The sequence below is a fragment of the Notothenia rossii genome (genome assembly GCF_949606895.1).
Source record: "Notothenia rossii genome assembly, chromosome: 11".
Classification (NCBI taxonomy): Eukaryota; Metazoa; Chordata; class Actinopteri; order Perciformes; family Nototheniidae; genus Notothenia; species Notothenia rossii.
In genome coordinates this window covers 26880229-26895560 of record NC_136910.1, presented here as the reverse complement: position 1 = coordinate 26895560, position 15332 = coordinate 26880229, and the positions used below count along the sequence as shown (strand labels likewise).

The following is a 15332-nucleotide window of genomic DNA, read 5'->3' as shown; positions in this document are numbered from 1 at the left end:
AAAGGCCAAAAGAATAACCAAGATAGCTGAATTCATCGCGTTGGATGACCAGCCGTTATCTGTTATCTTTTTTTTCTCTTAATGCATTGAATAAAGATCGGATCGGGAAAAATCGGTATCGGCAGATTGTCAAAATCAAATGATCGGAATCGGACCGGGAGCAAAAAAAGTTGATCGGGACATCCCTAATTAACTTAGTAGAATTTTTTTTACTAAGGGTTCAAAATCAAGTGAGATGGGAATGGGAATGTTTTCTTGGACTTCCATACAATCAGAACTCTTTTTGCACCAAAGGATTCACGGATGAGGCGGATTAACTGGGCATGAAACTCAGAACACTCTTCAGTATAGAGGTGGCTGCCTGATGCACACACAGTAAGAACCACAGACGCACGCAAACTCTAAATCAAAGCAGTGCATTGACCAATATGTTGTCCAACATTAATTATGAGTTCAACAATCAGCCTTGAGTCCCCACTCATTTTGAATTATTCAGAAGCGGCATCCCATGTTTAATTGAGCCTGACCAGACCTGAAGAAGAGCAGTCAACCACTCTGGTGTCTGTCTGTCTGTCTGTCTGTCTGTCTGTCTGTCTGTCTGTCTGTCTGTCTGTCTGTCTGTCTGTCTGTCTGTCTGGAGGAGGAGGAGGAGGAGGAAGGAAGGAAGCAACAGCAATTAAGAAACCCCCCTGTTTTCTGATCTGCTTTTGGAAGTAAGTCAACTTTCCTTTCTTGTTACCTTCTATGAATAAATTCATCATACGGTACATTTCTATCAGTGCAACAATTTATACTCACAACTCTGCAGCCAAAATACAGTTTTATCAAACTGCACTCACACACTGGGCGACTGTGGCTGTGAGGGAGTGTGGTCGTCTTTCAACCAGAAGGTTGTGGGTTCGATCCCAGCCCATGCAGTCAACATGTCGATGTATCCTTGGGCAAGATACTTAACCCTGAGTTGCTCCCGATGGCATGGCCAACAGTGTGTGAATGTGTGTGAATGTTAGGTCCTAGAGTAAGGTACACTGCTCTGTATGAATGGGTGTGAATGGGTGAATGACATGTAGTATGTAAAAGCGCTTTGAGGGGTCTTAAAGACTGGATAAAGCGCTATATAAGTACAGTCCATTTACCATTTACACTCATCACAACCCTCTCTAAGACAAGTTGTATTCACATTTGTAGACAATTCACACAACATTCTAGCTTGCAACAACCAGCTAACTGTGTTCTAACTTCTAACATTTCCACCAAAGGGAATCTCTGGTAACTCCCCAAACATTTAAAATGGTCCTCAACATACCAAAAGGGCAAGCACCCAGCTATTCAGGCAATATACTGTATTACACTATATTCTTAAAGAAAGTCTTCCACAATATACGAGAGTTTCTGTCAAGGTCTATTGGAGGAGGAAGTCATAACCAGAAATAGCCTAAAAAGTTATTTTCTGCTTTTCAAAGGAATAAATTAATCAGAGCTCGTGTTTATTCAAAGTCCAGTGTTTCCCCTATATACAAATAGTGGCGGCGCAGCGCCGCTGCTGAAATATGAGCGCCGCTGCTAGGGGGCGCCAGCCAGGTACCAAAATCTTAAAATAATAATTAGTGGCGACCCTTTTTCATTTTTGATTGTTTGTTATGTGGATTTGTAGTATTTGTGTTACTGTATGTTCAATAAAGGTGTATTTGTGCTAAATCTTGAGACATTGCCACTGTATGTACTAGGCAGGGCCAATTTCTGGCATAGGCGACACAGGCGGTTGCCTAGGGCGCCAGATCTGGGGGGCGCTGCGCTGGTAGCTCTGGGAGGGAAAAAACATTTTTGACCGTTGGCGCTCATCCAAATTTTCGGCCTTGATGTAACAACATTTATAATTAAGTAAATGTAACACCCTTTTCACCCCGGTTACATGTTTAATTTGCCCTGTTCGGTGGGTGCTGTAAGTGATGAAAGTGGAGGATGTTGGCTTATCAGGCGCCCGCAGCTCACAGCCAAAGGGTGAGCGTGGTAGTGAGAGAGCGAGCAAGGGAGAGGGCGCACCGGTACCGGCGCTGTTGTTATTAGAATCTGGTGCTAGCTGCGCTAACGGATATAAGAAGTAGATGTTTCTACAACCAGGGTGGAGGAGAGCTCTCCTGTCAGACTGAGAGGCTCAGTGAGGTAAAGGACTCTGAGTATTTAGATAGTTAATTTTAGTCTAAGCTATCTCAGTGGGTCTCAAACGTTTTGACCACAAATTATGTAAACACATATTTCCAAGGCATTTCTTTATAATTATTAGGATAAATAAAAACAGGTTTGAAATCATTCCAATGTATACTATAGGACAGTAAACCAAAAAATATCGTTTAAAGTTGGAAAGATACAAAAATATGCATAAATAAATCAATGTTAACTAGGTAAAATAAGATATGAATGAACAACAAAAATAAAATAAGCTACATTTATTTGTTATTGGCTATGGTAGGTTACTGGTTATGTTCACATACTTATTTGATTATTAAAATGTAAACCGGTCTCTAGTAATTGTGTGCTCAAAGTGCACCAGATTGAAGCATTTTACTATAAAATGTAAAAAGAAAAAATCTTCCAGGGGGGGGGGAACCCCCGGACCCCCCTAGAGGATGTGACGTCCACCCCCCAATTCAAACATGTTCATACAATACTGAATACATTTGAAGCCATTTTGACGTCTATTACAGAGATTTTTCATTTATTCTTTACATATAAAATGTCGCCTAAAATCTCACCTAGGGCAGCAAATTGTCTAGAACCGGCCCTGGTACTAGGCCTCAAGAGCCTTTCTTGTGTTGACACATAGAAACAGATTTGCAGGGCACACTTCGCACGCGCACACACAAAAAAATTCCACGCGCTCCGCGCTTACATTATGCTGGGCCACATGCCTTAGCACCGCTGCTATGACTCCATCCTAGGGGAAATACTGAAGTCTTGTGAAGAGCCTTCACTTTCAGAGGGTTGAACAGACAGCTGACTTCAAATTGCGTGAAAGTCTCACACACCACAAAACACTATCATTTAAATGTCTGACAGCACAAAGATGGAAAGATTTGTGAGATCAAAAAACATGTCATTTGAACTTTCTGGTTTTGTAGTGTTGGTCAGACAAAGCAAGCTGGAGACACACCTCAGGAAATGTGAATGCCACTCTTTCCACTTTTTCTATAAATATAGATTACTAACCAATTGCTTGATTATTCGAATGTAATCCACAGATTAATTGATATACAATATACATTAGTTGCAATATAAACAAGGAAAAAATGGCAATTGTTGGGTTGTTAAAAAAAATAATCTCAGCTCAGATTACACTTTATAATAACTCTTCCCCAGGAGGTTAAACAAACATAATACAGACATATTAAAAAATCGATATACATCACTGAAGATATGCTCTGTGTAGTTGAGGGAATATTATGTATATATATTATTAGCTGAATTTATTTACTCTTGTGAGTTTTTCCTTGAACCATGACCCATGACAGTATTAGACAGCGAGCGGCCTTGGTGCGTCATTTTGCATAAAAAGCAGAAACATTTTAAATGTTCAACCCCTCCCCCTTTTTTTTGCATCACCGTTCAGTCCTGTGTTGACAGAATCCCACAATGCATTGCCAATCGATTTTCTTGGGTTCCATAAAATAAAACACTTAATAGTTGCTAGGTATCTTCATAGGGTACGATTAAGACGGACAACAAAGCATATTCTGGAGGCAGAATGTTTGCATAAAAAGGGAAGTCTTTCCGTCAGTAAAAATGTGTATACATGTGCTGTCATATTTGAATAAAGCTGAAGATCATAAACGTAAAAATCGGCTTGGTCTGAATGTCAAAAGGCCATCAAATGAACAGCAAACATGTCGGAAAATAGCTCAAATATTGAAGGACAGTGATTTGACAGATTATTTTCCTCTGTGGTATGATTCAAATTAAAGCCAAAGAATGGTGCTCTGCGCCCTGTCAGCACACACTGCTGAGGGTGGGGCGGTTAGCTGATAGATGGAGAGGGAATTGTGTGAAAAATATATCCCTTATGTTTAAAGCGTGTGGTGCAGTGGGATGTGCGTTGGTGTTCGGACCAGGGGGTCACAGGTTCAAACCCCACTGCAGTCGGCATGACAATGTGTCCCTGAGACACTTCACCCCAAATTGCTCCTGTGGGGATTGCCCACAGTACTGCGTATGTAAGTCACTTTGGATAAAAGCATCAAACAAGTGGCATGTCATGTAAACCATACCAACAGCATAAGGCATAAGCCATGCAATTCTAACAACAAAACTTGTATTTATAAAAACAGAATGGGATCACTGTATTTTAGATAAGGTTAACATGGTTCTCTAATAGTGAAGTGAAATTGTGGAACACATTGGATCAATAACCTAATAATAAGACTCAGATGGCTAAGGTGTTATGCCAGTTTCACTAAATGCGTATATTTTAAACTAAAATTAGATACATAATCTTATTTTCTTTCTGCACTTCATTTAATAACTCTTTGGACGCATCATTTTATGTGCCTGTGTCCATGTTATTTTCAGTGTTCTCTTTATTTGGAAGCACTTGCTAATAAACTAAATCATTGATTACCTTTCATGATGATGATGTCACTGCTCATAGTGATGCACATGTGATGAAATAGTGATGCAGGAGCTAAGTAAAGCCACAGCTGTGTGATGCAAAGGACCCCTGCTCTGCTGTCCCTCTTCTTTTCATTGAGGGGTCTTAACGTTAGTTGGCAGTCAGATGCTTTAATATGCATAAGGTGATATAGGACCTATGACCTCAGACAGAATATCATTTCATAGTATTTAACTTTTAGGTCAAAATAAGTTTGATTCTGTCAGCTTCTACTGTCTGTTCCTCTAAACTGGGGGCATATAGACGGCCATCTACGGTAAGTAAAACAAGTACATCATACAACCTTGTTTCAAAACAACCAAACTATAAATGGATAAATTATCCAGAAAACCCTCACGTATACTGCTTTTATTAAGCCCACCTACAAATTATGTAAAAATCAGTTGCTTTCATATTTTCGTTTAGGTATTAAAAATTGTATACTAACTGGGTCATCAGTTTATGTTCATAAAAAGTTGTTTTGTCACACAGGCCGGTCAGCATGTCCTTACATGGGAAACTAAGCTCCCTTGAAGGATTTAGGACAGTGCTGCAGTGGCAGAATGGGTACAGTAAGTTTTATACTTACACAAAAAAGCTCTGCTGCCTGAACTCTCTGAGCCATTCCTCACACTCGCATATCTATGTACAGATCTGACCTATTCTAACACCGGTAAATATTAACAGGTAACTCCAGCTGCAACCTGATAACTGAAGTCATGTCAACAAGAAACCTGGGGAATACCTGGACAAGGTTTCTTAGGTGAGTGCTTGTAAGAGACAAAGACCCGGGGGAAAGTCTCCCTGTTCGTGCTGAATGATGAAAGCATCCCATGAAGCCTTTACAACAAGAACAGACAGCATGATAGGCTTTAGCTCAAATGACTTGTAACAACCTATTTCTCCCGACACAGACCTCTAGCAGCCATGTATGTCATAGACGGGAAACGTGTGGCGCAGTGGGTAGTGCGTTGGTGTTCGGATCAGGGGAGCACAGGTTCAAACCCCACTGCAGTCAGCATGTCGTTGTGTCCCTGAGACACTTCACCCCAAATTGCTCCTGTGGGGATTGTCCACAGTATTGAGTATGTTAGTCGCTTTGGATAAAAGCGACTAACAAGTGACATGTAATGTAATGTAATAAATAGACAATATAATAGTTTTGATGTATCCGTTGGCCAATAAGTAACAGAAACCTAGGTTGGCCAGAAATGAAAACTTGGGTTGAAAGTAATTTAGAAAGAATGTGATAGAACATATTGTCAACCAGAGAGCACTAAAGATCTTTTAACTTTAAAATGTCCCATTCAATTAGAAAAAAAGATAAGGGGACAGACGAGTTGAAAAAGCCTGTGGCAAATGAAACAGACAGCAGTTACTTTTACAAACACTGTCTATGTGTCTCTAAGAAAAAACACATAGTTGTTCTTTAAACCCTAACCACAATTGTTTTGCTGACCTCAACTAAGTATATGTTCATTTAAACCAAACCTAAACCATAGTTGTGATTAATAAGAAAACATATGAATGTTTTCTGATGTGGGGATTTCAGCAGTTTGGAGGGCACTGAACGTTGTCCTCCTGCTGATCAGTAAAATGTTTAACTTTTAAATAAATCAGCCTCTATATGTAATGCTTAGGCTTTTAGAGATCCAAATGTGCCCACAAACACACAGCAAAAAACAAACATACTGGTGACCTGCCACTTCAGAGAATTTCTAATGTCTATTCACTGCACCTTCAGTCATTCTAAAAAGGCATGCAACAAAGATGTATTTTGCTATTTAATGTTTAATTTTAATTGTATTTTCTAATCTGTGAAGGTTTTTACCCTTGCTTCCAGATATTACAAATTGCATATTACATAAATAATCATATACAAAAATACATACCACAACATTCTGTATGAATCCTCAGCCTATTATTGAATGAATTTCAACACATATTCAACAATCAACTTATTTCAGGTCATTTGTACTTAGATACAGAGGGGATACTCCAAAGATAGATAATAGGTGGCGTGTTCCTTTAATTGACCTGACGGCTCTCCATTGGAATTCTCTGCTTGGTCCATTTCTCCAGTAGGCAAACACAGACATTTCTCTGTAACAGAGATTCAATGAAGACAAACACAGGCTGCTGCCATGCTGTTTGCTTTATGCTGAGACATCAGCAGTCACCAGTAACCATGTATTGATCTGCATTCAAAGAGCACTTAGCAGGAAGTGCTGCAGGATTACAGGGAGGGTGGAGGAGGATGAAAGGTATGGATGGAGCAGGAGAGGAGGAAGAAAGAAGGAATAGCATTAAAGATAAGCCTGGATGTAAACGTACTGTCCCTATTGTTATTTCAGCCATTGTATGTAATAATACAAACGTTCCTCTGTATAGGAAGTAGAGGCAGCCGAGCCAAGCAGTATCGGCAGGAGTAAACGGCTGTTGTCAGACGGTTATTGGTGAAGCCAGTAGGGATGTAGTGAGACGGTCAGGGCTAATCTAAAATAATGAGCCGCATGGGTTGCTTACGTGCCATTTAAACTACTGATCATCAACAACATTTATCACAGTTTATCATAGATTGTGAACATTTTCTTATAGATCCACCTGAACAAAACATTTTAGTGAAGACCCTGCAATCATAGCTGACCAATTTGGCACAAAAAGAGTTTGGTAGTGATCTAAAGTGTTTTTCTTAATATGAGAAAATCTGGGACTGGACGCCAATACATGCCAGTGCCACACATTGTTTTCATCAATTGGAGAAACAAATGTTTCGTACTGCTACCTTTTGTGGAAACGGTTTTACTACTCTAGCCATGGTTTGCTCCATCTTCCCAGAGATACCCAAACCATTGCCAGACAATGAAGCCACTGTTTTTTACTTTGAGAACTAATCCTTCCACCTCCATCTTACCACTTTCTGAACTGAACACGTAGCCTTTAAACTTGCTTTGATGAAACAATTCCTTTACTCCTTTAAGACTCTTAACTATATAGGCACTTAACCTGTTTTCTGAGATTACAACAGCGGAAAAATCAAACATATGTCGCCAAGGAAAGGGTTGTGTATAGGCAGGAAAGTGTGTTTGACGTATATGTAGGTTTTGTGTCTATAAGAGCCCTAGGTGTGTGCAAAAAAAGCTAAATGCAAAAGCAATTCTAACATAACGTAACTTTTACAAAAGGACGAAAAAAACCATAACAAAACCTAGTTTTCATTGTGTTCAATTACTTAATTCAGTATTTGATATATCGCACAACCCTAATACAAACAACAGCCAAAAATTGTGGTTGAACTACCTTAGATTCTAATATAATGAGCAGGCAATGTATTTAACTCAACTGTAGAGTGACATTTATTTATTTGAAACAGTGTAAAAGCTTCTTCCTACTGTCCCATTTTTATAATACGATACATTATATATAACACATCGGGCAACAGTTGAGAAAATTAAGACACAAGCACAAACACACACACACACAAGCTAGAATTGTACAATGTTGAAGTAACCTTGCTACTACAATGACACATAAATTGGGACTTTAAAGGACCTAATGCGCAGTCAGACTGATATTGACAGATCTATCATGAGCCATTTTCAAGCAGCTGGAGAGGACAGCATTGAGGCTGTAGTTCTACAGTGACAGTACAGATCAATGGCCGAGCTAGTGACATGTAGCCATCATCAAAACAACTCAATAACACAAATCAGTGTCGTCGGTATACAAACAGACTGAATAACTGGACTGTTTTAACTCCAACTCCCTTACAATATCATTGAAACAAATGATATAAAATGAAAGTAGGGTAGCCTCTTAAAGGTGAATGTCCTGGTCACACCTGGCCTTTTTGCGTTCCCCATCATAAGCATATACAGCAATGATAAATAATTAGTTTGCCTGGGTGTACTGTATTGTAGCGTCTTGTTGATTAAGTATGGCTGTACTACTGCCTTTTTCTGGTCTTGCTAATACCATCTGACTGTGATGAAGATGCAGTGCACGTTCAAACGTTAGTCACTTGCGCCTAATGAAGTATGAAATGCAGAGTGCTCCGGTGCCTTCCCTGGGTGCAGTGCCTGTGAAGTGGCCCTCACATGTTGCCTGTCCTCTGAGCTCTGAACAACTTACTATCAAAACCACAGTGAACAGAGACCTCTAATACTGCAGCAGCACTGACACCACATGATATAAGACAGCACAGCACACACTTATTCTGTGGAAACTTTAGGAGTAACAGGACTACTTACAGACCAGCACAAAGCAGATTGGTAATGTTCTGTTAAAAAGCCTAAATGTGGCAAAATAAAAAAGTAAAAACACATAATCATTTATATCACCTTAAGCATCACCATCCAAAACAAAGTGCCATCGCACAATTTCAATCAACAGCAAATTAGACCCATCCCATGGAATTAGCATTAAACGCTGTTAGTTCTTATGGTCCCCTTTTTCTGCATGTATTTTAGGGATGAGACTATTCATTATTTTCATTATTAATTAATTAAAGAATTAAAGTCCGAACATAATGGAAAAGGCCAGGCAGTGTTGTCCAGAGGAGAAGTTCCTTTGTCTGAAAAACAGCTCATGCTGCAGGAATTTTCAAGAAACCATTGAATATCCACATGTTTGCCAATTCATATTCTGACAGTCAATGAACGGTTTATCATTTCATTGTTAATGAATATCTTGCACTTGCTATTATTTGGATGTACTTCATGTTATTATTATAGGAATCCATGATTATGTATGCTTATGCGCCGTGTCGTGTTAGGGTTATTTGTTTATTTTCTTTACTATTCCTTTGCACAATTGTAACATTCTAAGAATGCTAAGTACAAACAATGTCATATGTTAGTGGATGTAAATTAATGTTAACTCCTGCAGTAAAGTATAGAAGAGAAGAAAGAATGTGTCTTGTAATTTTTAAGTGTTGTGGCAGAAAATTCACTTTTTCTCTTTTTGTTGGCCTTCCTGGGGCAGCAAATACAGGATGCTAATACATTTTTTTAAATCACACATACTCAACATATTGCAGCTTGTTAAGTTCATTTGGCAAAAGTAATAGCAAATAATTGCTTACACATCTGTTGGGTGTGGGCAATATAAACTCTGCTTTTAGCTCTATTTCGCTCATAAACTTCAGAGAAAAATATCCGGCTCTTTAGCTGCTAAACCCAAAACTTCGCTCACCAGCTCTCACTTCTGTTGCCACTGCTTTCACTGAAAACAGCAACCTGCTTTGCTAGACATGAGGTTCATCAAGACTGCAGTGAGACTGAAATAAAACAGCTATTGCAGGCATTTAACAAAAACAATGAGCTAAAAGACACTAAAAGGTTCTGTGGATATGAGGAAGTGCAGAGTACTGAGAATTCTCCATGCGTTTGTTACTATGAGAGACTCCTATCACATTACACAACATTATTTAACCCAATAAAGACAAAAACAAATATTGATGCTGCCTCTAACCCAATCTAGATTTCCTTCTAGTAAAAATAATGTCATCCTATTGTCATGTTTCATTTTTCTGATCAAGAGATGGCATTTTTATAGCATTGCAGAAAGCTTCCTTTTGCTTTCATGATACTGACGCTGCACTGCACTGGCAACAATGGAATCATCTCACTGACAGAAAGGACTACAAATAAGGCTTTAGTTTTAAATGTCTAACTAACATACAGAGACTTGTATTTCTATACTTATGTTCCAGCCCACTTCCATCAAAAAGGAAAATAGTCAGGTGCAGTGGATTCCCGTTTGATTATTCACGTTCCTGACCATGACCTGTTCAAGCTTTTACTTCATAATGAGACAAACAATAAATATACACACATACAGACGCAGTGTTTTGAGGTAGAAGGTGTAGAAGGTGATGGAAGTGAAGCAGATGCATCAGACTTCATGCTGCACCGCACTGCGCCCCGCTCCCAGCCAACACACACCAGCCACTACACACATGCTGCTCAACTCCTCTTTCTGAGACAATGACAGCAAAACACCTTCGTCCATCTCTCTTCACCTCCTGTCTTTCTAACTGTCAGTCAGTGTGTTTTCATTCCTATGCCACCGTTTAGTCTGCGGTCAGCATGATGCGGACTCACTGACAAATGACTAGTATCTGGAGGAGCTGTCATCCTTAATGCGGTAAACTCCCTGCCCACACACACACACACACACACACACACACACACACACACACACACACACACACACACACACACACACACACACACACACACACACACACACACACACACACACACACACACACACACACACACACACACACACACACACACACACACACACGGCCAGCACACAGACGCAGTGACAGCAGACACAGCGCCGGCTCTCGGCTTCAGAGAAACAGAAAAAGGACTTACAGTTCGCAAGAACTGGATTTCGTCCTCGCCTTCTCCTCCTTCGGCCATAGTTAGCTTTCAAACGGAGATGCTCGTGCTGTATCTACGTGCGGACAACAGGCTGGGTGTGCGCGTGCGTCGGTGTATGCAGAAGCCCACGCGCAGGAAAACTCGCCTCTCATTGGATGGTGAGTGCTCACCGAAGGAGGAGCTGCACAGGTGTGAGCGAGTGTGTGGTGTGTGCGCGTGAGCAGTTTGCTCCATTTCTCGGCCGGTTAGGTATGGAAGCTCTTTCCCTCCATGACCGATAATGGCTAAATTAATGCATTCAGACCAATGCCCTAATAGACTGTATATGCTCAATACACGCCAAAAGATACCAAAAGGTGTCTCTTTCAAATGTATCTAGTACATTTCTATTGATTTTGTATCACTGTTCAAGAATGCCTTTGTTTTATAATGCTCAATATCTGATTTGTAACTAATCCGTGTATCTACCGTCCAATTGTTTTTCTTTATTAAACACGTAAACGGAAGAGCGTTTGAGAGGCCTTTTTGCTTTTTACCTTACTAAATGGTCTAATGGTCATTGGAGCGAGGGGCGGGGCGAAACTCATGGAATTGATTTCAAAACAAAAACACTTGTGTGCTTGGAACAGTGATAATATTATAAACAAGGGGAAACAAGCTGAATTTAGCGATCAGCCGTCTCTCGAGTTTGTTTTTTCAATTCAGCTGCTCTTCATTTTTTGTCCTGCTATATTTGATGATCGATACAAGTATTTGTTATCATAAGTTCTTAATAAAACTGACACTGTTGGACTCGGTACTAGTTTGACTGCGACCAGAAATAAAATGAAGTACTTTTACGGTGTACTTATTAGGGATGCACCGAATATTCAGCCGCCGAAAATTATCGGCCGAAAATGGTTAAAAAATATCACCGAATGTCAGAGAACAGGGTTACGTTGGTAAGCTAACGTGTTGTTGTGATGACGTAATCAAAACGCGGCGACAAGCACGGCGCGCGACCATGCTCGCGGCTGGCTCACAGCCAACATGTCTGCCGCTTGGAGATATTTAAAAATATCAGAGAAAGAGGCGCGGATTGCGATTTGTAAAACGTGTTCAGCTTACATTTCTCGAGGGGGTGTAACTGCAAAGACTTTCACCACTTCGGGATTACTCCACCACTTGAAATCAAAACACCCGGAAGAAATATGCGGAGTAAGATCAAATCACAAGCACTGACAGCGAGAGACTGTTCAGCGCTGCCTCTCATGTGCTTGATGAGAAGAGGAACAGACTTATGGCTGATAAAGCAGAGAAGCTACTGTTCATTAAAAAGAACCTCCCACTTTTCCTTAATAAGTAGACAAGGCTGGCTTATCATAAGCTTATCAAGTTCTACATGTCTACTCTATACCCACTTTCCTGACCAATTTTCATTGTGAGTTATAATTCACCATCTCAGGTTATCATTAGGGGGAAATGACAGCAGCACAGTGTTCAATATATTGTACTTTCGGTATCTAAATGATACAATGTTGTTTACATTGCTCATGAGGACAGACCACCTTATTTGCAGATTCTTGAAATTATAATTTAATTTGTAATTGATTGTGGATTTTGTATCCAGTTTTCACTTGATGTATCTTTATACAATGTTTACTACTTTGCTTATGAGGACAGACAGCCTTATTTACAGATTCTTGAAATTCAATTGTAATTTCATTTGTAAATAGTTACATTCATGTGGATTTATCCAGTTTGCACATTTGTATGCATGCACTTATAGGTGCATTTGTTGTTGTTGAAGGCCTGGCTGTTACAGTCTTTATTTACACTATTTTGTTGTAGGCCTACTGGCCTAGATGTTTATGTAGTTTTAAAGCACCTTGACTTTGTTCTGAATGCACTTTGTTGTAGTTATCCTACAGAGAAAAGAAAATGCACTTGACTTAGAATTAATGTGCTGTATGCATTCAAAAGTGCTGAATAAATGTTTTATGGACCCATAATAGTGATTATTATTTAAGTTAAGTTTTGCCATAATCATTTATTTTTCCATAATCAGGTAGCTGAACAACATTGGTAAAAAATGTATACATTATATATATATATATATATATATATATATATATATATATATATATATATATATATATATATTTCTATTAATCATTTTCGGCCTTTCGGCATTCGGCTTTCGGCCAACCGTTTCCTATTTTCCGTATCGGTTTCGGCCAAGAATTTCCCATTCGGTGCACCCCTAGTACTTATAGTGAATAATCCTCTGCCAGAGTCTCCTCCAGTAGCCTAAATAATGCATGTTTTCTGCTATCTTTGATGAATGATAAAAAAGACAATTTTACCATTAGTTCTTAATGATATTGATACTGCTTGACTCAGTAGTCTTACACACAATACAATTTAGTGCTTCGAGTCTGTTGTTTTAAAACAAAAAATCCTCTGTCAATGTCCCCTCCTGAGTACAAGAATGCATGTTTTTCTGCTATTTTTAATAAGCATTAAAAAACATTTCTTCCTGAGACTGCTATAATTGGACAGAGTATTTTAAGAGGATATGGTTGACATATTATCAGCAATACTTCCAGTCAGTACTCCGGCAGCAGCATTTTTACACCTTGGAAAGTCTTTAGAGACTGACCTGGATAGCTGGTCACAAATATCCTGAAACAAAGTGACACACTCTGTCACTCTGGTTGGCCTCTTATGATGTTGCTGTATTTTAATATATAATTATTTCTCTGCCGCTAGTAAGTACCTCGCAGATTCTTCATTCTCATCAGCCTCATCCCTCCATCAGTCCCAGTCAACGCCTCCAGCACACTTCCAGTGTCTGACTCAATATGATATTGTCCTGATGCTGTAAGGGTGATGCCCCATGATCACAAAATGACCCTTCTAAAGTCTAAGTGCCAACTGCCAAGGACCTCATTATGTCTGTCATTAATGTCATGTCAATGTCATGTCATCACCCATTATAACAATTTTATTTCCTTTTTTTCTTTTCTCTTAACTGAATAGTCCTGTCTTTAAGTATAATACAATGTAAAGTCCTTTTCCTGCACCATTGTAAGGCTTCAAAACAGGCATTTTTACTGTATGTGTTTGGAGAAATAAGTTATAACACAATCATTGGCCCATAATTGTACTTTATAAATCTTGGTGCTTGAAGAAATACACACTGGTTAAGCCGGCCAGGTTATATATATATGCCTTTTTTGGAGCACCTTTTTCAATATTTATTCAAATGTCACTAGCTTTTTAAACAAACCACTATCTGAGGATAATACAAGCAACCATAAAACGCCCTTTATCTAGAGAGCCATTGAAGTATTTATCCTTTCACAAATCTTTTCATCTGCTGTATTAGTAAAGTTGCCACATGCTTTCAAATTCAAGTTAAGGCACTATCTGTGCAGAACACTACACATATTCTTCATTTGCAGTATTTTATTGTAAAAGTGTTCAGAAAGACTGCATCAATGATATGCTATATATCTATATAATATCAATATTGTTAACTTCAACCAAAGTCAATTTAAATAGTGGGCAAAAATGGGTTGATTGCCATGCATATGGTGTTTGATATAGTTTACGTTCAATTTAAACTATTTTAGGCAGAAAAACGTATACTTTGACTAAAACTTTTTTTACAATTGACTATAATTTAGAAAGGTTTTTGTGAGAAATAATTTACTTTACTCACAAAGTACGCATTAAAAGTACTTCATTTTATTTTTGGTAGAAGTCAAACTAGTACAGATTCCAAGAGTGTCAGTTTCCTTAAGAAGTTGTTGTAAAAAATATTTGTATCACTCGTCAAATATAGCAGGAATAATTAAGAGCAGCTGATTTGAAAAAGCAAACTCGAGAGGCGGCTGAGTTGAACGCAGTGCAGAATCGCAGTATAGTTTAAATCTCCTAACAATATTGTCAATTTTAGACATAGGCATATTATACAGCCCTTAACAACATTCGTTTTCTGGGCTCAAAGTGGGTCTTGGCCGTTTTCGTTGTGATCGCTAAATTCCCCTTGAGTTGTTTATAATAATCACAGTTCCTTCAGCAGGATACTGTAGTGATTCAAAGTGTGATTTTAGCAAACGAGTGCTTTTGTTTTGAAATCACTTCCATGAGTTTCGCCCCGCCCCTCGGTCCAAGGACAATTAGACCATCAGTAAGGTAAAAAGCAAAAAGGCCTCTCAGGCGATCTTCCGTTTACGTTTTTGATAAAGAAAAACAATTGGACTGTAGATACACGGAGTGTAACTCACCCAGCTGCCTTAAAACAATAT

The 15332-nt window shown here is 39.0% G+C and overlaps 1 protein-coding gene across 5 annotated transcripts in view; it reads right to left on the bottom strand.

Moving 5' to 3' along the window:
* Window positions 1-11137, bottom strand: part of ryr2a (ryanodine receptor 2a (cardiac)) — a 291199-nt gene extending 280062 nt beyond the window's left edge. For all 5 annotated transcript variants that reach the window (XM_079658890.1, XM_079658889.1, XM_079658891.1 and 2 more), the window contains exon 1: window positions 11029-11137. In XM_079658890.1, the coding sequence (XP_079515016.1) occupies window positions 11029-11076 (48 nt within the window). In that variant the 5' untranslated portion in view covers window positions 11077-11137. The remainder of the gene's footprint in view (window positions 1-11028) is intronic.
* Window positions 11138-15332: the final 4195 nt, after the last annotated feature.